This window comes from Ambystoma mexicanum, chromosome 2p (genome assembly GCF_040938575.1).
Source record: "Ambystoma mexicanum isolate Mex_15411 chromosome 2p, UKY_AmexF1_1, whole genome shotgun sequence".
NCBI lineage: Eukaryota > Metazoa > Chordata > Amphibia > Caudata > Ambystomatidae > Ambystoma > Ambystoma mexicanum.
Window position 1 is genome coordinate 1,437,968,723 of NC_090923.1, and position 23,726 is coordinate 1,437,992,448.

The 23,726-nt window shown below is 45.4% G+C and overlaps 1 protein-coding gene across 1 annotated transcript in view; it reads right to left on the reverse strand.

Annotated features, from left to right (window-relative positions):
- The window catches only part of ASIC3 (acid sensing ion channel subunit 3), a 463,599-nt gene that overhangs the window by 60,972 nt on the left and 378,901 nt on the right, over positions 1-23,726 (reverse strand). Inside the window, exon 9 of the mRNA XM_069645979.1 lies at positions 9,980-10,051. Within this exon, the coding sequence (XP_069502080.1) occupies positions 9,980-10,051 (72 nt within the window). The remainder of the gene's footprint in view (positions 1-9,979; positions 10,052-23,726) is intronic.

The window sequence follows — 23,726 nt, forward strand, 5'->3', positions numbered from 1 at the left end:
TCTTACTTGGCCCAGTGACATTGACAACGTGCCAGTGCACGGGAGATGGGGAGGGGAAAAGTGCATGGAAGAGCAGAGAAATTGAGAGTCTGGAGCAAGGAGAAACAGATAAATAGTAATACATTAATAAATAATAAATAATAAAGGCAACAAACACAGGTAGTGCAGCCAGCAAGTGGCAAGTGCTGAGTTTAAGGCAGCAGACAGTGTAGGTCTGATAAGTGCAGGAAGAAAAAGGGGGGACTGTATGGGTACAGATACAGACCGCAGTGCAAGGGGTGGCCCGGAGGCAGCGCAGGAGGGTGGCAGGGTGAGCAGGTACCTGGCCCCAGAGGACAGAAGGTGGCCAGGTGTACGGTGCAGAGAGAGAACAGATCAGCAGGAGAGAATGGGGGGCGAAGGCAGAAGCAAAGAGGAAGGTCTTGAGGTGCTTCGGGAACCGTAAATGGTTCTCCTCAAATTTTAGAGTGGCAGGGAAGCTGTTCCAGAGGGACGCCCCAGCCGAAGACAGAGATCTACCCGCAGCTCGTTTCTTTGAAAAACGACTGACCCTGAGGGAGTTAGAGGAGCAAAGAGCTAGAGAGGGGAGGTATTTGCGGAGGGATAGCTGAAGATATTTTAGACCCAGGCCCCAGAAAGCCTTGTGGACAATGCAGAGGGTTTTGAATTTAATCCTTGCGTCCACTGGGAGCCAATGGAGAGATTTCAGAGCTGGAGAGATACGATCCCAGGTCTGGAGGCCAAGGACAAGTCTCGGAGTTCTGTTCTGGATTAGTTGCAGAGGGCAGAGAGTAGAGGAAGATTGATTTAGAAAGAGGCTGTTACAATAGTCCAACCTAGAGAGAACCAGAGCTTGGGAGACAGTGAAAACAGGAAGATCAGTGTGTATATGCCCATATTACCAAATGACTGTGAATGCAAGCAGAGGTTCATGGCCAAATGATAATGATGTGTTATTATATAGTACTTAGCTTTAGCACTTTATATAGAAAACATATACATCCACTATCACCTAACCTGTGTTGCTACTCATTTATCGACTTCAGAAGGATGAAAGGTTGAGGTGAGGTGTTTAAGAACAGACTAAATCAGTGACTCACCCTCTGAAGTGTGCCTGTAATAAACCTTTAATGAGTTTAGCAATGATTGTATAGAATTCCAGAAAGACACATTATTTGGTATTCCTGTTCTTTCTTATTTAGGGTCAGTGCTGAAAGTGTTAGACTTGAGGAACCCCTGTTCTCTTTTTTTTTTAAGAGGCCTGAACAAGATAGCCAGCCACTCCAGAAGCAAAGAGCCACATGGCGTTGGCCAGAGCCCAGGGGCTTGCATTACAACAAATAAAAAATAAAAAATACACTTTTTTTTTTGGGTAACAAGGGAGACCCCAGAGTTAGCAAGGGAGACCTTGGGGGTCACAGTTGTGGCCCCTGGCAATCCCTAAATGACATCCTTGATCCCATCCCAGAAAATAAATGGCTGGCCCATATTGATGAATTGTATTACGATGCAGATGGGCCTTTTGATTCATTGAGATTTGATGCAGCAAAAATAAGTATGGATAGTTTTGAAGTAGAGGAGGAGACGTTGTTAAACATCATAATGAAACTCAAACGTTTGTGTGCTCCAGGCCCTGACAGCATACCTAATGTTGTAATGAATACACATCCCGCATTATGGGCTTGGATATTAATAAACTTATATATGCACATAGAATCCACTGGCACCATACCATATAGCTGGCGTAAATCCATCTTGATACCAATTTTCAAAAAAGGTGATAGACTAGATCCGCATAACTACTGTCTATTAGCTATGATGGATACTAGCCAAAAGATCTTTGCTACGATCCTTTTGAGAAAACTCACTAATTGGGCGTAAAAAAACAAATTATTCAACCCTTTGCAGACAGGTTTTAGAAAAAATTATAATACAGACAAACATATGTATCTTGCAATATTTAGTTGCTGAAACCGCAAATGAAAATAGGCCAAATCTCTATTGTTGTTATGTTGATTTCAGTAAAGCTTTTGATTTTATTCCACGTGCACTACTTTTGGAAAAAGCTTATAGCCTGGGGAATTGACGAAAATCTACTTTATTACATTGAGCAGTTATATACACACACATCCATTACGATTTGTTTGATAGTTGTAGGACTATGCACGAGGTACCAAGGTACAAATGGAGGGCTCAAACAGGGATATGTTTTTGCCCAGATTCTGTATAATCTGTACACTGCAGACTTGAGTCATGTGTTCCGCTCGATCAACAACTTTTTACCAAAAATAAATGGCATGCGTATACCAGGACTCTTGTACATAGATGATATAATTAGGCTTGATCTTACAGCAATTGGGCTACAGCGCTCGTTGAGCGCATTAACAAATTATGCTGTTGATTATGAACATATCAAAGTCAAAAACTATGTCCTTGGGTAAAAAGATCACAAAGAAGGGGAACTACATGTGGTACATAAAAGATGTTCCCCTTGAAAGAGTAATGGAAAATACTTATCTAGGCTTGCCCATTAAAATAAATCCCAGTTTAACATATTATAATGAGAAGGTGACTCCAAAAAGTGGTTGACATTAAAGCATTATATTGTACATCGTATGGGGTTCAATATAGAGGAACCTTTGGAGGTATATCGAGTAAGCATGGTACCAATTATATTGTACGGTTTGTAGTGCTAAAAGATAAACAGATATTCTGGTTGGAACAGCTCAAAGGTAAACTGTGGGGCTCTGTTCTTAATGTGCCAAGCTCTGTACCAGTAGTGCCCATGAGACTACAATTCGGGGTCACTTCGCTCATGGCGATATGGTATGTACAAAGGACCCTTCTGTACGTCAAGTTCTTGCAAGCAAGCCAAAATACCAATGAACTATTCCTGCCAATGGACAGAAGTACTTATCAAGTAAATATAAATAGTTTAATTGTGGAATTGAAAAAAAACGCTGACACCTTCATAGAAGCACCAAATTTAGAATCAGACATCTTAGGCACTGATCCTAATTTTGAAATTAAAATAAAATCAAATCTAGGATGTGGGATATGGCAATGAATGTGGATAAGCTGCACGGGAAAACGAGGTATAAAGAATGTTCACGAGAAATCTTTCCGTGCCGCATACCCTGTGGCTATTTGACTAAATTGTGCTCTATGGATTAAAACGCTTTACATTATACCTGCGTCTAAATTTCTTACCAATTAGGGATTGTATGGGTGCGTGACAGAACATCCCTTTGGGTGCACGCTTATGTCGCATTTGACACAAGGAGATTGAGACTAGCTGCCACATTCTGACTAATTGCACGACTCTGATAACATGCTATTGGCGGGGCTGAGTCGACTTTGTTAAAAATATTGAGGGCATTTCAAATGACCAATTTTGGTCTGCTCTATTTGGGCCAACTTCGATAGTTAAGGTAGCCGCCAATTTTAGTATACGGAAGGAAGCACTGAACACATTTTAAATGAATTGATTACTAAATTAACTTCTAAACTTCTTTTTTATTGAAATGTGTTATGTGGTTATAAATGTTATTGCAGATTAGAATAGGTATGCTTATCATATGAATATTAATTGCAGCCTATTGCTTCTTTTTGATCTTTTAATGATGTATGTAATATGTTTGTTTCTTTTGTCTTCCTTTTTTTATCACATGTGCTTAAAGTTTTCTAAATTAACTAAATGCACAATAACAAATAAAAAATGCTATGCAGACGACACCCAACTCTTAGTCAGACTACCCTCTGCATCTCTTCTGACCTCCTCTGTCATTCCAGACTGCTTGTCTGCTATCCAGTCCTGGTGTACCTCCAGCCATCTCTGTCTCAATGCCAGCAAGACTGTGATTCTTCGTATGACGACTCCTGCTCTCTCTGTTCTCCCTTCACTCTGGCCACCCTCGATGGGCTCTCGCCCCACTCTTTCCTCTGAGTTCAGAAACCTTGGAGTTACCTTCTATTCCTCTCTCTCTTTCATTCCTCACATACTGGACCTTGCCAAAAAGGCCCATTTCCAACTCTACCTCCTCGGGGCCCTCCACCCTTTCCTAACCTTCCCCCAGAGGCTCAATATTTCCAGAGCTCTGGTACTCTCTGGGTTAGACTATTGCAACAGCCTCTTCCTTAATCTACCTTCCTCTTCCATCTGCCCCTCCAGCTAATCCAGAATACGGCTGCAAGACTTATCCTTGGCTTTAAGTCCAGGGACTGTATCTCTCCAGCCCTAAAATCTCTCCACTGGCTCCCAGTTGCTGCAAGGATCAAATTTAAATCCCTCTGCATCATCCATAAGGCTGTCTGGGTCTGGGGACCACTCTATCTGCAACTTGCTCTCACTAAATATGCTCCTTCCAGATCCCTCCAATCCTCCGGCTCCAACTCTGCTTGTCAAGCGCTTCTCTAAGCAGAGAGCGGGCGGCTATTCCCTTTCCTCGGCTGGCTCCCTACTCTCCCACTGTCTTGAGATGGATCTCTTCAAGTTATGCAAACTCCTCAAGATTTTCCTCTTCTCCTCCTCTTCCTATCACTCCCTCCTGTGCTAAACCCAACAGTATCTGTGATTGGTGGCCTGGGCCCTTATGTGTCCCTCTGTTTCCTGGCCTTCTGTCCGATTGCCCGGAACACCCGCCTTCCACCTGCACTTGCCTTCGGGCACCACCTGGCCTGTGCTGCCTCACAAGTCTGCACTTATTGTATGGGCTGATGGCCCCTCCCCCATCTAGTGGTTGTGGCTCTTGCACTTACTTGTTGCTGTGCAATGGTCTCTCTGGCACTTCACCTTTCTGTGGATTCCCTTGCACTTACTCCTTTCCCCTGTCCCTTCTCTCTCTCTGCACTTGCACCATCCAAATGTTCACATGGCCTAGTAGAATCGCTTTGTTTTAGTTTTTGCATATTCCACTGTCTTGCTATCTTTGCCTTGTTCCCTTCCCTCTGCCCTGTGGGCGCTTTGAAACACAATTTAATTGATGTATACGCGCCTTAGAAATGCCCAATAAAGACATTAATAAATAAATAGACAAAGACAGTACACACTAACTGTAAACATATAGTTAAGAATTCAATTATAATGCAGCAAGGACAGCATCCCTCACCAAAAGTACAACATGTTCCTACACAAAAAACTGGATTACAGGAATACTTTATTGATACATACATTACAAAAGCAAATTAATAAACATAAAAGAATGGAAAGATGCATCACACAATGGAAAGTGATACAGCCTGCCTCTAGGATAAAAAACATTTCTACACATAAATGTAAAGTGCAGATGTGCTCCAAGTGCTCAACCGAGTCACTAAAGAGCGTGTGCTTATGCAATGTGTGGCTTGCATGGGGGTGCAATCTGGCAGATGGCGCAAACACATCTAGTCACAATTGCAGCTATAAACAAAGGGCCAACTTGTATTCAACAGTAACGTGCTAATGATGCTAGTGTCATTGTCATATACACAGTGCATGACCACAGGACCAATGATAAGAGTTTCATTGCATAGCTCCAGAGGAAAGCACACTAGTTGCGATGAACAGAAGCAGTGCAGTCATCTTCCTCAGGGACACAGTTACCGGCTACAAAGAACACAGAACAAAGACTTACAAACCACCCCGTAATCGCGCCGCTGCGGGGAACATAGCCAATATCTATCCATATATTTGCGAAAGTGTGTTTGTATGTTCAGGGTTGGCTCCAGCCCCATAAAGTTGGTTGGCTGACATTTTGGCCCAAGGATGGCATACCAGTCTGGGGTGTACTGGTGATAGTGAAATCTGTCCAACCCCACCCATTCGCCCTGCACAGGGTGGGGTCCGGCCCTGTGCTCTTTCTTCAGTGGGGCTTAGGTACTTTGCTCTCAGGAGCCTCCTGATGGTCCAATTTCTCTGCCGCAGAGCAGAAGTAATGGCCTTCTAGGCTGTAAAATTAAATGTCCCAGTTTGGAAAAGTTATCTCACCACCTCAGACATTGGTGGTTCTAGGGTGTCCTAAACCCTTCTTCTTCTGAGCTAGTGGCAGGCTTTCCAGGATCCCGTACCCCACGACTAACCCAATGATAGAGTCTCATCAACAGACAGGCCTGTGGACGCGTCTGGCAGGGAGAACTAGAGAGAGGCCTCAGGATCTCTTGAACTTCCTTTCCCTACCTGTCTGAGCTCACTGTAACCTCCATGACACCCTGCTTGTACTTCCTTCAACCATTTGGTTCCTGCCTAGGGCCAACGCAAGCCTGCATGTTCTTATCAGCGAGGTCTAGCTCCCCTATATCCTCCTGATCTTCTTCATTAATACCTGACCGTCTTGGTGTGGATTCGTTTTCACCTTCGGATGGTAATCCCTCTGTCTTCATTAGGCTACCCTTTGAGTTCTAACTCTTTTCTATTATTAAGATTAGGACAACTTCCCACACTTGCTGTGTGTGGCCCGAGTATGGGTCTAACTAAGGAGAAGCGCACGTGTAGGATATTTAAAATCGATGGGATAATAGAAACAAACAGGCATGTCCTAACCTTGTGTTGAGAATTAGGAGATGTGTATACCAGAAACCTTGACTACCTAGTCAATTGTTAGGATCAGAGATGGATGCACACAACGCTGGTCCCCGTCTTACCTGCGCATACAACGGGTTCCCGTCACTGCGGGGGGCTTCCTAAAGAGATATTGCCTGCCATGGCAGCTGTGATACGCCAGACGGTGCCTCAGATGATTCCTCGTTTCCGCATAGGCAGTGGTGACATAAGACATGTGACTTATGTGATCCTCAAGGTCCTTTCTTCTAAAAGTCACGTTCTAACGTGACTGTATAAAAAACAAGGCAATTCACAATTGCACCATTCTCGCAATGGTCGCATATCCCATGGACTTGAACCCAAGCATCCAGTGAATCACAATTGTAGGTATTTAGAGATAGCTAATTATATTAGGACATGGATCATTCTTGGAGTTCCCGGTGAGGAGCTATTTTCCCTTAGGTAAGGATTTACATTTGTGTTGTTACAAACCTTGTATTCTCTCTGGCTTACTTATTCTAGACCTTTCAACTTGTGTATCCTGTCTCCTCTGTAGCTCCTGATTTCAACAGTTCTTGGTACCTGTGGGGGAGTGTCACATAGCACTCCGGCCTTAGGTTATAGGTTATAGGTCTTACTGATTGGTATACCAATTGGTGGGTCACATCTCTTTGGGCAGGGGTAGCACAGCATCTAGATTTCCGAGGGATCCAAAATCAATGCTCTGTCTGACATCTCTGACATCAATGGAGAGGTTCTGGTGTTATTGTTAGAGCACTGAAAGTGGAAAAGGGACCCCACTGGGGAGAAAGAAGAGATAGTGAGCTAAGGGGGAAACATTGCAGGGAATAACACCGGGTGGAGGCTGGTTGAGAGAGGAGCAGGTGATATCAGGCAGGAGAAGGGGAGGAGCCAAGTTGCGGGAGGAATCAGTGAAACCCAAAGAAAAGGAGAAAGTGATAACATGACAGAGGGGAAGTGATACAGAGAAGGTGACATCAGCGGGATATACCAATGCTAAAAGGGTGGAAAGAAGAACATCTGAAGGAGGTGGAGGAATCCGTGGTATAACAAGTGCCACATAGGGGAATAAAGGGCTACCAGTAGGAGAGAGGAGATTTGTGATGATAGCGGCCGGGAGGAGAGAGAGTGCCACAGTTCATCTAGTAAGAGCAGGCATGTTCAAGTGGGACCAGTTTACTCTAAGCAGGTCCAGAGAGTGGAAAGAGGAATGACCTGGGCCAGGGAGATGACTGTGAGTTTAGAGAGGTGAAGAAAAGGAAACCAGGAGGAAGATCAGCAGACCCCGGGCACCCCTCTCTACCACTCCCTGCTGGATTGGTCCACCGAATCACATGACTGTACAATAGATTGGGTAACGCGGTATGGGACCCTGGAGAGCAAACCGAGGCCAGGAAGGCCAAGTTACCCACGCTCCATAGAAGAAACATTGACGGTTCTGATCTTTGTTGTGTCTGGGTAGATCCCATTTTTATTTTGGGTTGGCCAATCTTGCAACAATTTTGTAATAACAATAGTTATCTCTGACATCTAGTCTTGACGTCCTTCTTGACCGCAGGTAGAACCATGTGACAGGACCTACTTAAATAGTATACAGTCTGACAATAACATTAGATCCGTAATACACAGATAGTGATTCTAATGCTACATGGATGATTGACTGCTGGGGGGTGGCCAAGTGATGGAGTGACTGTGTATGAGGGCCTCTCCAGGTGCGGTCGCCTGCCAAACAAACTTACTGACATCATTTGCTATGGATACTGTTGCATATGCCCTGTCAGTTCCCATTTCAGCACAGCTTCAGAATCAGTGGCACAATCAGCATTACAGAAGCATTTGCAGTACTCTTAAAGGGTGCCACCTACCCTGTACCCTTTCGCTGATTTGATAAGATAGCTCAGTGCTCGCTGGTGAGACCTACGTGCCTCCTGCAATGCAGAGATTCAACGGCCAACTGCTCCTCTCAGCCTATCATCTTAACAAGGTTTGTCAAAGGAACAGGATGGAGTTAAGTAACATTACCACCTTTTCTTTGCATAAGGCAATCGATGGCCCCTGATATTGAATGTCCATTATACACAATATAGTTATTGTCCTTCTTCCCGGGAATCCGCCCAAGTTACATGATACACTGAAAAGACTTCTAACACACACATGTATGATTCTATGCACGCTACTACTGCTTTTACACTGCTACTTCCGATACTATTACTATTATTACTATTACAAGGTCTGCTACTACTATTATTTATTTAATTGTTTTTTTAATAACGCGTCTAAAAGCATACCTGAGTTCGGTTTCTAAGAGTGGATCCGGGATTCAAACCTCTGTTGCTCTGCGTGGTCTTGCGCCCCTTTGCTATCCTTTGTTGACCATTATTACTACTAGTACTACCAACACTAATATTAGTACTACTATTACCCCTCACACACTACTACTATTCTTATTATTACTACTAATACTACAACTACCACTACTACCACTATTTCCATTATTGCTGCTACTACTAATTCTACCACAACCACTACTACCACTATCAATATTACAACTACTACTGTTGCAGTGTAGGAAGGGTTTCTCATCAACAGGCCAGTTTCAGATGCGGCGCTGCCTCATTAGAAACATTGCCCCTTTCCTTGCAAATGGAGGCCTAGGGTGGCATGTACATTGTGAACGTGTGTGCCCATGGGAAATGGAGGTTGTCCTTTTTCTTTAAGACATTGACTAAAAGACTCTCCTAGCACAACCCCTTCCAGGCTCTCCTTAAAGACATGATCTGGCCACGCTGCTTTAGACCGGGGTTCAATACTGAGCACAGAACAGGCCTTCACACAATGGTGTCTTTCTGGACTGATCAGCCATGCTTAGGTTCTTGGTTTTAGATAGTGGCACTGATAGCCCAAATCTACATGAATTGGTTAAAGTGTGAAAACGTCCACCTAAGGCGGCAGAGCAACAGTGTAGAGCGTAACACCCCTCTCAAAGCTGTGATCGCTCTGGGAGGAGTCATTTGGCCTCTACATCTTACACAATGATTTACAAAATGGCGTTTGTTTTAATTGATCAGCCCTCCTTAAGTAGAGGACACACTTGGCCTCTGTCACTTAGACGATGGGACATACGTGGGCTTCTCAGTTTCTGATAGGGGCTCTTTTCTGATGAGGGGACATGCTCGGGCTGCCATGTGTTTACCATGTGGTGTCTTTCTAGAATGGTAGAACATGCTCATGTCTCTGTCTTGGATAGCGGCGGTGCTGGTCTCGTAAGACCTACTTGGCATCTCTGTGTTTCCTAATGGTGTCTCTCTGGTCTGATGGAACACGCGTGGGCTTCTCTGAGTTGGATGGTGGTGCTGTGTTGGGTTGGCAGTAAACTGCGCCATGCTAGCTCGCGCACTCGTTCACAAGGAAATCCTGCTTAAAAGAGATGGCGGTAGTTACCAGGTTGTCACTGTGGCTCCTTTTTGGCATCTTCTTCCCACTGGCACTCCGCAGCACTTTGTCCTTGATCACCTGTAAAGAAGAGAAGAGATCATTAAAGGTTCACATGCTACTTTCCCCTTGAGCAGGCTGATAGGAGGCCCACGCAGGCCCACAGAGCTTTCCACACTGCAGAGACAATGGCTAAAGCTGCATGACTGGGCATCATCCAGTAGGTAATGCCTCCAATACCTCACCAACAGTTATGCTAAAGGGGTGCTGGGAAGACCTGTCAATGTGAGAAGAGAGTTATTCTAACGAATCAATAATCCCTGAGATAAATGAAGAAATCAGGTTTAGAAATAATCTCATGAAAGCTGATGGACACAAGAGAGTAAAATAAAGATATGCAAATCAATGTCAATAACAGCTGAACACTACACATTCATTATTCCATTACAACGCCTGAAATTGATCTTTTGACTGGATTTCTTGGGCTTCTATTCTGCAAGCACTATGCCAGGAGATGTCTGAAGTACTTTCTCAAGGTTCATTAATTGTTTAGCACAAAATGAACAGATTTTTTTTGGAAAACTAAAGAGTGGGCAATGCCCGCATGATGAGAGCTATTCAGGGGCAGCCGAGCTGTTACTGGTAAATGTATTGGGTACCAGATATGTACACTCAATGGATTATTAGTTGGAGTACATATGCCTTTAGCATATCTCACTACCTGACCTCCCCATTTTACTCTCCAAATCTATTCCTTGGGAGGTTTCTTTTTTCGATCTAGAAATCATCTATTCTCCCACCTAAACTTCTGTTCCCCGCTTCGGGTTTTGTGCTTGAATTCTTTGGTGATGCAAACACAACCGTACCTCTACAGCACAACAAACTTCACACACTTCACTACACCACAACAATGAAGCAAACAACACTTAGCCTCGCACAACAGCACATGGCGGCTACAAACCGAAAATCGAAAACCTACGCTACGCGAACGGTGTAAACCGAACTGAAGCTGCTAACAGTACATCACAGCTCTCTTGCTCTTTTCTCCCGCTCAGTTATACTAATTTAAACCCCCTTTGCCCCAGGGTTTACAGATCTGCCAGAGCGCCAAGGGACCACACAGGTGGTGACAGTGCGCAGTAGAAGAACCTTTAACATATCATACTATACAGTGCTGCATGACCATGAAATGCAGATACAATAGCTAATATAACAGGCCTCAGGGCTGAATCCAGAAATTACTGATAGATTTAGCTGAAAACAAGCGCGAGGGTGGTAGGTCTTCGAATGTCCCAACATACAGAAATTGATGGGCCAGCTGAAACACTGAACAGGATCTCCATCAAGATAATGACACCGGCTGGAGGAACTGTCCAGGTTTTTGGTAGTGTGGGGTGAATCTAGCAAACATGTGTGATGAAATGTGAATCTTGCCAACAGGGTGCCAGAGACATGGAGAGAGAAAAAGAGAGAGCAGTACACAGCGGAGATAGACAATGAGAGAGACAGAGAGAGAGAGAAAGCGAGAGAGGCATGGAGTGAGAAAGGGGACGCAGAGAAGGAAGGAGAGAGCAAGAGCATATGTTACTCTCCAGGAGACATTACAAGTTGGGCAGTGCGGGTTAAATGCAGCAATATTACTGTATACCACTGCATTACCGCATCACCTAACTATGCGATGGGTGTAAAGTTGGAGAATTCTGCTCCAGTTATGAGCTCGAGGTAAATCTACCAACTTTTTGCTAATTTTCGGCGGAATAACGGCAGCGCAATTACTGCTGCAGTATTTCCGCAAAATTTGCCCCAATGAGTCCTATGGCCTAAAAGAAAATGGGGATTTACACCGCCACCACCACTTGTAATCCAGCAGTAATACCACTGGACCAAGTGGCGGTAACGGTTCTAAAGTTTGTTGGTATCTGGGCAGATTTACTGGCCAGATATCAACATACTCGTAATGAGGCCTGTCTGTTACGCACAGTTAGCATACCAGTTTCTATCAGCAGTTCGTTTATGAGGTGTGGCCAGGAACCTTGACTTCAAGTCCTAACAGGCAATGTTTCTCCTGTCAATAACTTTTTTAGTTTGCTCTAGGAACTTTACATCTCAGTTCCAGCTGCCATCAATTCCCCTGCTTAACTCTTTTTTTCCTGAGAGCGTCGGGTGGCCAAATCAGGTTATTTCTTTGAATCTGTAACGAAACTGACAGAGTATCAGGGTCTCAAAAATGGCTCACCAGCATATCAATTCATCAACCTTTTTTGGCCTTTTAAACAATGAACATATCTTTAAAACTTCTTGATATCCATTCACTTAGTTTCATTTTAGGCATACAACTTCCAGCACAACGTCCTTTAACCTTGGTCATATTCCCACCTGTTCTTTTTCCCCCAAAATCTTTTCCCTCGTTTGTCTCAGCACAAGAGCTCTGTTTCTATAGTTTAGTAGCCGAGCAATGATTGGTCTAGGTGCTCGCCCAAGTCGAGCAGCAGGTGCTAGTGACCTATGGGCATGCTCGACTAGAAACTGTGCTGAGAAGGGGGAATTATTCAGGATATCTTTCAGTAATATCTCCACAAATATTTCCATGTCTGCTATTGGGGTCAACTCTGGTACACCTATTATCCTTACACTGTTCCTATGGCACCAGGATTTTAAGTCTTCAGGTTTCGCCTGTGTCCCACTTGCTTCTTGCATACTCTACTCCATTACACTTTGTGTTATATTCCTTTATTGAGCTTGCACCTGTCTTCATTCTGTGTTAGACTTTTTCCAATGCCATGCAGACCCTTTGGAACGTTGACTCTTGTGTTGTACCAAACGCTACAGTCTCGTCGCTGTAGTTGAGACACTGCGGCATGTATCATATAATGTTGTAAATTTCCTCCTATTATATCTCGGCTGCAACTAAAACACCAATGCTTAAGCATTTATACCTGAATAAGGCCATATGGGTGGTGGCAGTTCCATTTGGGGATATCCTTTATTTATTTATTTAACTTTATTTAAAATGAACCTTCAAGTTAAGTTTGTCGCTCCATTGAGAAGATGTATCATTTCTGTTATTCTCGGAACATGGTGTTATACACTCTCTGGATTGCTTGACTTGGCCTCTTGTGTCTACGCAGATTGATTTAAACCTCATCTATGGGATATGTACGATAAGAGAAACCCAAGGGTTGGACCCTTTTGCAGGTTCAAAAATGGTCTGATTAAGTAAAGCCTGCAATTCACCTTCAACCTGCAGTTGAATGCTGAGAAAGATCCTGCAACAGTGTTGAGAAACAGGTGTACCTTTCTTATCTATGTGCAACTTTTTTTTGCCCCTATGCTTCCCTAGACCCTGAAAAAGGATGGAGTTTCTCGAACTTGTAATCCACCCCAGATGGTTTGCCTGCCATAAAACAATATAGTATGTGGACGAGTCCCATTCGCACTGCTTTTCTGAAACTCTGGATGCAGCCGCATTAAATGTCCGTGCAGATTACCTAAATGTCGATCTGAGATGTGTGGTCTGTGTACATTCATGTGGCTGAGAACGTTCCCAGGCATGGTAGCGGCGATTGGGAGCGATAAGGATAAATGCTGACAAAAGATGGGTGAATTGTAGGCTTTTTTTTTAATGCATGGCATATTCCCTTTCACTAATGATGTTAACTGTGGCACCTGTATCTATCAGGAATTCCATCTATTTCCAGAAGGACTGGACATTGTTATTATTATTTAGATATGTATTGAGTGTGGGCCTAGCTTCGAGAAGCAATGGAGCGCTTTACAATCATAGGGTAAGAACATGGTGAGAGGAGCAGAAAAACAAGGGAGTGGGTAGTTAACAACAGGGAAGGGGAAAGGTGGGCAATTTGTCAGAAAAATGTCTACCAGCACCCAGGGGAGGAAACACTGGGGATCAGATCACCCAGTCTCATGTAGGGAGGGGAGTGTAGGGTGTGTGGACCGATGTGTTAGGAAGGAGTCGTTCCTTGAAGAGGAGGGTCTTGAGCTCCTTTGTGAGCTGTAGAAGGGAGGGTGCAAGCCAGATGTTGACAGGGAGGAGGCTCCAGAGTTTTGGAGCATTCACAGAGAAGGCCTGTCTTCTGGTTCTTTCCTTCCTGTACTGGCAGAGTTAAAGTCTGCACATGTCCTTACTTCTGGTGGATCATAGGCCTACAGAGATTCTGAGTTTCTCAGTGAGGTAGCTTGGGGACATCAGGGTGACAGGCTTGTAGATGATGCAGCAGGATTTGTAGATGACACAGGTTTGCAGCAGAACCAGTGCATTTCAATGAGGATCAGGGTGATGTGGTTGAATTTGCTGAGTACTTTGATAAGTCATGCTGCAGCATGCACGTCTCATTTCATAGGTGCCTGAGTAGTCGCTGGATGACCTTTCAAAAAGCCATTGCCACCATCCAGGTGGGAGAGGACCAAAGCTTGGATAGTAAATCTGAAGTTTCTTTCTGAGATGAAGGGCTTGAGTTTCTGCAGGAGATAAAGTTGGTACCGAGCTGTTTTTGTCTTCCTTGCTATGTGCTGTTTCAAGGAGAGTTGTCTCTCGATCTTAAACCCAAGGGACTTGGTGCAGGTGGACAGCTGGGGTTGGAATCCTTTGATGTGCACAGCAGAGGGCTAGGTCTGGATGTCATGGTATTCAGTCCTGGAGGGGTTGAGCTTAAGGTAAGCACTCGACATCCACAACTGGATCAATGAGAGGCAGGTCTTGAGCCTGTGGATGTCTTTCACGGAGGATATCTTGCGGTAGAGTTGCGTGTCATCTGCGCATTGATGGATGTGGAAGTTGTGTGTAGCGTGGAGAGTTCCAAGTGGTTCCAGACAAAGATTAAAGATCATTGGGAGGTGGGGGCAGGGGGGTAGTGGAGAGGATGGATCCTTGCAGGACTCCACAGGTGATCGCTGTATAGGTGGCGATCTAGAGGAATCCATTCCTACAGACTGGAGGCGATTAGCAAGCTACAATTTGAAAAAGCTGAGAATGATCTTGGTGATCCCCATACTGGGATGTAGATTGTCAGGGAGTGTCTGGTGGTGTACTGCACCAAATACTGCTGAGAGGTCAAGGAGAGCCAGGAGGCATCACATTGAAAGTAGCCGTTTCTGTGCTGCATCTGGGTCTGAAGCAGCCAGATTTGTTTAGTCGCCATTTCATTACATATCCTTTCAATCGCCCATCGCTGGACAACAAAGTCAGACTCACTGTGTTAAGGTAGCAGACTTTGCACCTCATTTTCCATCAGTGTGGGTGATATTACAAATGTTGAGTATATTCTGGGGAGAATCGTCAGCGTTCATGTCAATGTTGTCGTGTCCTCCTAGGTAATTGACATATCTTTTTGTGGAAGCTCAGCCAGTTGCCAGTGCTTCGTTTGATTTTGAATTCTTATATACTGCTTAGATGTGGTTTTCCCGACCACAGGCACTGCAGGATTGACCCATCGCGGGGAAGGTGCCTTCATAAAGGACGTTGTTACCACATTGTCAGTCGCTTGATAGACTAACAATGGTGTAGGTTGCATCACTTTGAGTTTTTCAATCGTGTCTTCCATGATGTCTTCTTGCAGGTCAATTACAGCGTCAGTTCTGTACCTGACCAGTATTTCACCCAGAGTGCTCTGTTCCTTTAGTGATTTGTTGAGAAATGTGGAAGCTGTACAGCCTGCTATGGCCTGCGATTTAACACCTCTTCATTGATATACCAATGAAAGTTGCAATGTTTACACCACCCATGTCTCATTGAGTTCTCCATTTTCTTGAGTTAAGAAAAAGAAGGATAGATGCCAACTTTTGGGAAAGTGCTTGAGGGCCATCTGCGCCGCATCCTTGTGACCCACACTTCTCTGCCACTCTCACCCCACAGAGCCCTGCTCCCCTAAAAAACGTTACGTATGAAGATGCTTAAAATAACAACACACACTCATGTAGGATTCATGTTCACTCATTGTCAATTAGATTGTGACCAAAACCTCTGCTGCAACAGTAGCTGGGAACTGTAAAGTGGCCTGTTTCCATATATGGATTTAGCAATACATGCATTGCAGTACTGGCTATAAAGTGACCACCATTTTAGGTTCATTTTTAGTCGCAAGTAGTAACAGGATTGCTGCTGTGTGACAGGAAAAAACACATCCAGTCCAATTTATTTCAATTGGAAGTTAAAATGCACAATCATATACTTGTTTTGGTCCCCTCGTGAAAACGGTTAGTGGCTGAGAGCTATGAGACAGTTACTGTCAAGCGACGCGGCTAAGCCTGAGGTTCTTCACCCACGTTCGTCAAACCATGGCATTTCCTTGGAATGTTTTGATTGTATCGCCATTTTGAAGCTCTAATGGGAAGTGTGTGAGTGCAAAGAAGCTTTGAGTTGGGACAGCAGCAGGTAGAGTAAGGAACATGCTTCGTGCTTTCCTTGGAAGAATATCCACCTCATTTAGCAAGTTAGTTATAGATAAAAAGCTGTAAGCAAGTTAGACGAAATGATCCATAGTATAAAAGTTGCATGCTGTTTTAGACGCTGGGTAGGCCTCGGAAATAAATAACGACTCGGAGCCACGTGATGATACCTTTTATGGGGTTGGGTAAGGCCCGACCCTGAGTTACTGTACACGTGACATGGCACGAGCCTTAGGAGGGACTCAGACATAACAAAGCCAACTTTCTTCTTTCACTCTCTGTCTCTAACTGCCGAACCCTTCTTTCCTTGCTCCTCCTTTTCCGCCCGCTCCCTGTGCTTCCTCTACATCTCCCCTACCCTCTTAAAAGGGCCAGCACTGTTAAAGTGGCAATCGTATTGTGGGGACACAACGCACGCCTCCACCAATTTCTGTTTACTTGCATGTGCTTGACCTGCACTTTGTTTTCTTGCCATGGTTCTGTGTGCTCCCCAGAGCCAGGGCCCCTCTGAGCTTCTTTAGCTGTTTATTGTAGAGTACAACAAGGGGAAAGAGCAATGAAACTGTGTAGCTGGGTGCTGTGAAAAATCGATGACCCTGCCCTGTGGGTTTTCAGGCAGCCTTTGCAGGTCATGTGTTTCCACTTTTTAATTCAGGTAAGATACACGAATCTGGGTCAATTGACAGCTATGTGGAAGCTGGGACGCTTAGGTCGACTCTCACAGTCAATGTTTTATGGGGAGACTGGTCTCTAGGCTCTCAAAGGTCTCAGTTATAACACCAGGAAGTTCACAGATAATGTCAGACACATCCGGGCCCACAGAGTGTACGAGTAAACCCATTGTCTCCAGGAAGAAAGTACACTTTGATGCAGCGAACCCACCTGGGTCCTAAACTGTTGGAGTTTCGTGATTTGAACCTGCAACTACGCCTGTAGTTACATCCCAGCCTTTGTAGAGCCATTTGTCGGAGGCCTGATTGGGACGACAGATGGTCACTGGATGGAGGTTAGTGGTGGTGGAGACCACACAAGGTACGTGGGCAGGTTGCAAGTGAACCTGACATCGACACCAAAAGGAAGTGCTGGTGTTATGAACACGAGGACACTTCTTGTGATATAACTGCTGTCTTTTATTATTAGCACACAGCAACTGTATACATTGGGCAATGGGTACACTGCAGCAACTATTTTAAGTGTCTCTAGGTATTGAGCCCACAGTCTCTTCCCAGGAGGCAAAGCTCCGATCTTCAGGAGGAACGCCGGGAGATGACTGCTCTCCTCTGCACGCACTTTCAAGTCTGTGTTCTCCACGCTACCGTTTTGCATCGGCTCCATGATCTCGCGAGAGCTCGGCACTTACGGGTGTCGCGAGCTGTGCTCTACATACCTCCCTTTGATTAACAAATAAACACTAACCATAACAAAGTCATTATGCTTCACCGGTATTCTACGATCTTTCAGAGGCCGGGTCACCTTGTCCCTCTCATCTGCTCCTGTGCTTTCACCCTCACGTCCTTGGTCGAGCTGCTCTGTCTTAATACTGGGTACTGGGAACGCTTCAGGAGCCGGTTCTCTTGTGATGGCCAGTTCACACTCTTCCGTCTCGGGCTGTTGGGTCTTGCATGGTCAAACCGTTCCATTCCTGAATACGGTGTGTCTCTGCCAGAACTTCTCTCAAGCATGGCTACTCTTTTCATATTCCATTTGCAACCATCTTGCATGCACACATGGTTGGTACCTCTTTGGACTACCTTGACAGGTCAATTGAACTTGCACCCTGTAACTTGGTCTTTGTGCGGCAACTGAATTTTGACCCAGTCACCTTCAATGACTTCTAGGCTCTGGATTGCCCTTCATTGGTAGTTCCATAACTTCATCTGATTCTTGCTATTTTTTAATTTCCACACCACATCCTTATCCATATCTACATCATCGTCCTCCTTACCTTTGACAATCATGGAGGCACTTATGTGGACGCTGCTCGTCTTCCCCTTAGCATATGGAATGGTGACACATTTGTGATGCCGTTGGGGGTCAAGCAGTGAGCGGCGATAGCCTTGTTGACCGTCTTAAATGGGTCCATGCCTGATGCTGTGGCCAATTGGAGTGCCCTTTTGATGAATCAGTTAATCCTTTCAAAGAACCCATTGACTTGTGGGTGATACAACGCTCTTTTAATCTGCCAAATGATATTGATTTTCATATAGCTCTCCATTTCATGGGACACCAATTGAACTCTATTGTCAGTGACTATTTCTTTGGGCAGCTCCTCTCTTTGGAACACAGCAGTTATGTCACGAAAAGGGTTGTGAGGGACAGGCGGCAGTAGGGAACACGGGCAGATGCCCCAAACTACATTTCCCAGAATGTGGGGGGTGTGACTTGCGCATGCTATGCAGACTGAGGCAGCTTAAAGTGACCGATCTGCCCGTGCCAGGTGCGGTTTATTGATGATGATTGTCGGCACGGGTGGAGGCAGCGTGAAGAGCAGAACAACTGTTTTTTCCACGCTGAGCGGGACGGGAGAGCAGTGAGAGGACCCAGGCTGTGAGTGGTGACAGTGGAAAGCCCTAAGGCGTCTTCTACAGCATCCAGCTGCTTGCACAGGGCACCCAGACTTCAGTTAAGTGCATCCCTGGGATAACCATCTGTGATTGCTAACCAGGGAGGGGGGCTTGTGGTAAAAGGAGATATGATTTCTACCCCTGAATGCTGCGCTATTTCCACATTCTAGTGGAGGGACAGTATCTCTTCGGCTCTGAATCATTGGAGTCGATACAGAGAGTTACAATTGGCCTAAAGGTGCAAGCGTGTGCATGTAACACGCTAATTACTCAGTGCAGATGTGCTGGGAAGGACATTTCTTTTCTGTGGTGCTGCATGTTACGTGCTATGTGTTTCTATGCACATTTTGCCTCACAGCCCATGAGTTTGTCTATCATAAGGGGAGAACCCTGCTGTTTGTTTTTTTCTGTGCATCCTGCCTAACAGGCCATGAGATTTGTCAGTCATAAGGGGAGATCCCTGTTATTTGCTTCACATGTTGCCATGTCATATTTTGTGAGGATAAATCATGTTGTATGTCACAAATGTTCTGGCTCCACAGAGGTCAGGAGAGAAGCATGTCAATAGGACATAGAGAGGCAGGTGGAGGTATCAGGCAGGTTTGGTCTAGTCTAAGAGAGGTCAGGTTGTGAGGTGCTTATGCAACGGTATCAGGGTGTGTTTTTCCCTAATTTCCCTCTACCCATCCACTTTACCTCCCTAACCCTCTTTCCGGTTACCCTACTTCCCCTTCCCTATCCACAACTACTCCCTAATCCCTCCTTCCCCCATTGGCTGCCACATGGCCCCCTATACTACTAACATCAGGAGCATGTGCCAACCACGGTGGGAGGGGTCGAACTCATTCGGCTTCTGTGGTTCGGGAGTGGGTGTTGATACCCTTCCTTCAAGTTCTTGACACATTAGAACTTCAATTATTGTTGTGGTGATGTTTGGTACAAACTTGTCTTCCACCCACTTGGATAGATAGTCGACCATGACCACTCCATACCGATGTTCTGGGGGCATTGCTTCCAGTGCTCCTATAAAGTTCAAACCTAGTTTGTGCCACACTCCCTCTGGAATTACAGTGGGTGCTTGCCTTGTCTTCAATCTTTTGTCACTGTTCAAGCACTTGTGGCATCTCTCTATTATCATGCGGATATCCTGATCCATTGCTAGCCACCAGTAGGCCTCTCTCACCTGGCGCCTTGTCATGGTGCCTCCTTGATGTCCCGAATGGGCCCTGCACAATATCATTTCCTCATGCCTAAAGGTGGAATCACCTGATCACCCTTGAGTAGTAGCCCTCCTGCCTCAAATATTTCCTCTACCACCTTCCAGTGTGGTGTCATGCCCTCAGGGATGGACCCCTCCTCTGGCCAACCTCTCCTGACCCACTTGGAGAGCCTCACCATTGCAGGATTTCTGCTTGATTCTTCGTTCCAATGGCCCTAACTCATCTTTTAGAAGTCCTTGCTCTTTAAATCTTGCGCTGACGCCACCACACATTCGTCCTTGAGGAAAGTGATAGCCTTCTATCTGTTCTCCGGTAGTCTTAACATGCAGTTCGCTTGGGCATTTTTCCAGCCAGCGATGTGTACCATCTTGTACGTATACTCTTGTAATTTGTTGCGATGCTTGCTAACCGGGCTGTTGAAGTTTTCGTCCCTCCAGGGCTCAACATGTGGTTCAATGGCTTGTGATCCGTAACTAACCAAAACTTGGTACTCCATACATACGTTCTAAAGTATTCCACCGCCCATGCACATGCCAACATCTCTTTCTCTACTGTAGAGTAATTCTTCACATCATTGGACAATGCCTTTCATACAAATGCTGCTATGTGTTCGGTGCCCCCTTCTTTCTAATAAAAACCACACCTAAGCCTTCTGTACTTGCGTCGGTTGGGATGGTGGTGCTCCATATCAGGTTGAATGGTTTCAGCCATGGGGCTCTCATGATTCTGTCCTTTATGGCCTCAAATGCTAGTTCCTGATCCTGCGACCATGTGAACTCTGCTCATTTCTTGAGCAACTCCCTCAGCGCCGCGGTAGTTTCATAGAAGTTCGGAATGCATTTAGCGTAATATTCAGCAAGCTATAGGAAAGATCTCAGTTCACCCCTGTATGAAGGTGCCGGTGCATTTACAATGGCTTGCAACAGGTCCTTTTTGGGACTAATTTCCTCTGTGGATATCTTGTACCCCTGATATTCTACTTCCTTGGCTCTCAGTACACATTTATCATACCTCAGTCTCACTCCTGCATCTTGTAGCGTGGTGAGAATCCTTCTTAGGACCTTATCGTGAGTCAGGTTATCTTCACATATATTAGGATATCGTCCTGAAAGTACGAGACATTGCTCACATAGCGTAACAGCGAGTCCATCCTCCCCTGGAATGCAGAGGCTGCAGACAACAGCCCAAACAGCATCTTTGTAAACTGATACATGCCTAAAGGAGTGACGAACACTGTCACGGGTCTTGACTCCTTATGCAAGTAAATCTGATGATTGCGTCCCTCATATGTAGCTTTGAGAACACCCTGGGTTCCTTCATCATCAGTATTAACTTGTTTATGCTGGGGAGGGGATAGCTGTCTGTGATGACCTCCAAATTTAGGCTGCAGAGATCAACGCATACCCTCAGATCGTTCGAGTTCTGTTTCTTGATCAGCACTACTGGGCTCAACCATTCGGAAGACTCTACCTCCTCAATGGTGCCTTCCCTCACCATCTTCTCTAACTCTACCTTCAACACATTCCTTGAAGTCACTGGCACAGGATGTAGTTTGTGCTTTACCGGAACTGCGTTGGGTTTGATCATGATCTTGTGTACGTATTTCTTGATTCTGCCTGGCTCATCAGAGAACAACTTGGGGAATTCCTTTTTTGACACTGCCACTCCTCCTGTGCTCACCGGACATCACCTGGTTCAGCCTGATTTTGAGTTTTGCTTGATGGTCCCATTCTAAGACCGCCGGGCCTTCTTTGGAGAAATATACTCTGCTCCTGGTTGTTCTGTCTTTAAATTCGACCAAGCTATTGATGTACCCCAACAGGCTCACTGAAGCACTTCTGAACACTGTGCGTTTGTGTTTGGTGCTTAACAATTCCACCATTTCTTTGTATTTGTGGATGGGTAATATAACCAGATATGACCAAGAGTCAGCCGTCACTCTTGTTTCGTTACCATCCAACTTGATAACGCAATGTGTTTTTTCCTGCATGGCTCTCTATCTTTTGACCATTATTATGGTTGGTTTTACTTCGTCCTCGGAAGAACTGTGACCACTCGCTTCCTCCTGCAGGCAGACAGAAGTCACTTTCTTGTTGCGCCACTTGCATACGACTGCAATGTGGACAAACCTTTTGCAGTTGGAAGATTCCTTGTTCCTGTCCGGGCACTCTCCGATGTTCGCCAGGTGGCTTGTGCTGACGCATCTGTGACACTTAAGGGTTTCCCGCCTAGCCCACTTCTCTTCTATGAACTCATGCAGCGGTTTCTCTTTCCCACCTCTAAACATCATAGCCTTTGGTAGCTATCGAACTTCCCGCAAACTCCTTGTATCCTCACACTGTTTCTTCAACTGCGTTCGCTATATCAATAGCCTTGTCCAGCTGTAACTCTTTCTCAAGAATAAATTTGTCCTCTACTTTCCTGCTGTTAGTGTGCATGGTGAGCATGCAGCAGATCATGTTCTCTGCGTTGTCTCCGAAACCACGTGGTGCCGCCAATTCACCCATTTCCGTCACATAGTTATCTACAGGTTCGGTAGGCTCCTGTTTCAGGCCATAGATCCTGATCCTGTGCAGCACTGTGTTCTCCTTGTTGGAGAACCTCTTGACCATTCTCCTTACAGTTTCTTTTTACAGGTCGTCCGTGTCATCAGCAATCACCTCGGGTGCCAGACTGACAAAAACCCTTTGTCTTTCTACCTCCAATGCGTGGAGGAGCATAGCCCTCTTCCTCACAGCTGTGAAGTCCAAACCGCCCACTGCCTCCATATACATGACAAAAAGGGGCTCCCAATAAGGCCATTATATTGTGGGCCTACCTGGAGATTGCAGGAACGGTGGGGGTGGGGTTGCGCCTTGCATCATGTGTGGTGTGGGTCCTTGTCTACTTCCTTGTTGCCATTTATTTTATGAACATAAGTACACTGGTATAAATGTTGTCTTTTATTCTTAGAGCACACCAACTATATGCATTGGACAATGGGTACACTGCAGCAAGTATTTTAAGTGTCTCTAGGTATTGAGCCCAGGGTTTCGTTGTGCCGGCAGGCCGAAGCTCCGATCTTCAGGAGGAGCGCCAGGAGATGTTCGCCGTGCTATAGTTCTGCACAGGCTCTGTGCTCTCGTGAGAGCTCGGCACTAGCAGGTGTCGCAAGCTTTGCTCTACAGCTGGTTTTCCACACTGATACCTATGTCTAACAGCTTGCAACTTCCTGCAAAGTTGACTGTAGCACAGCGTACCAGTGTCTAAATGGACACTAAATAAATATTTGACCTCAGTGCTAACCTCCTGCAGAAGACCCAGGAGCTTAGAGGAGGAAAATGTCTCAGGCACGCCGCATCAGGCCAGCCCGTGCACAAAATGGTATGTCTTGGCAGAGGGAGGCGCCAAAGCAAATGTGTTTTTAAAATATAGCCGATTGAAAATGTGCATTCCAGCAAGAAGAAAAAGTGGAAGTGGCAAATACAGGGCCTCATTCCGAGATTGGAGGTAGCCATGGTGCTATTCGCGCCATGGCTGCCTCCAATACTATGTCCGGCACCAGTCTTGTTCAATGGGGACTTACCG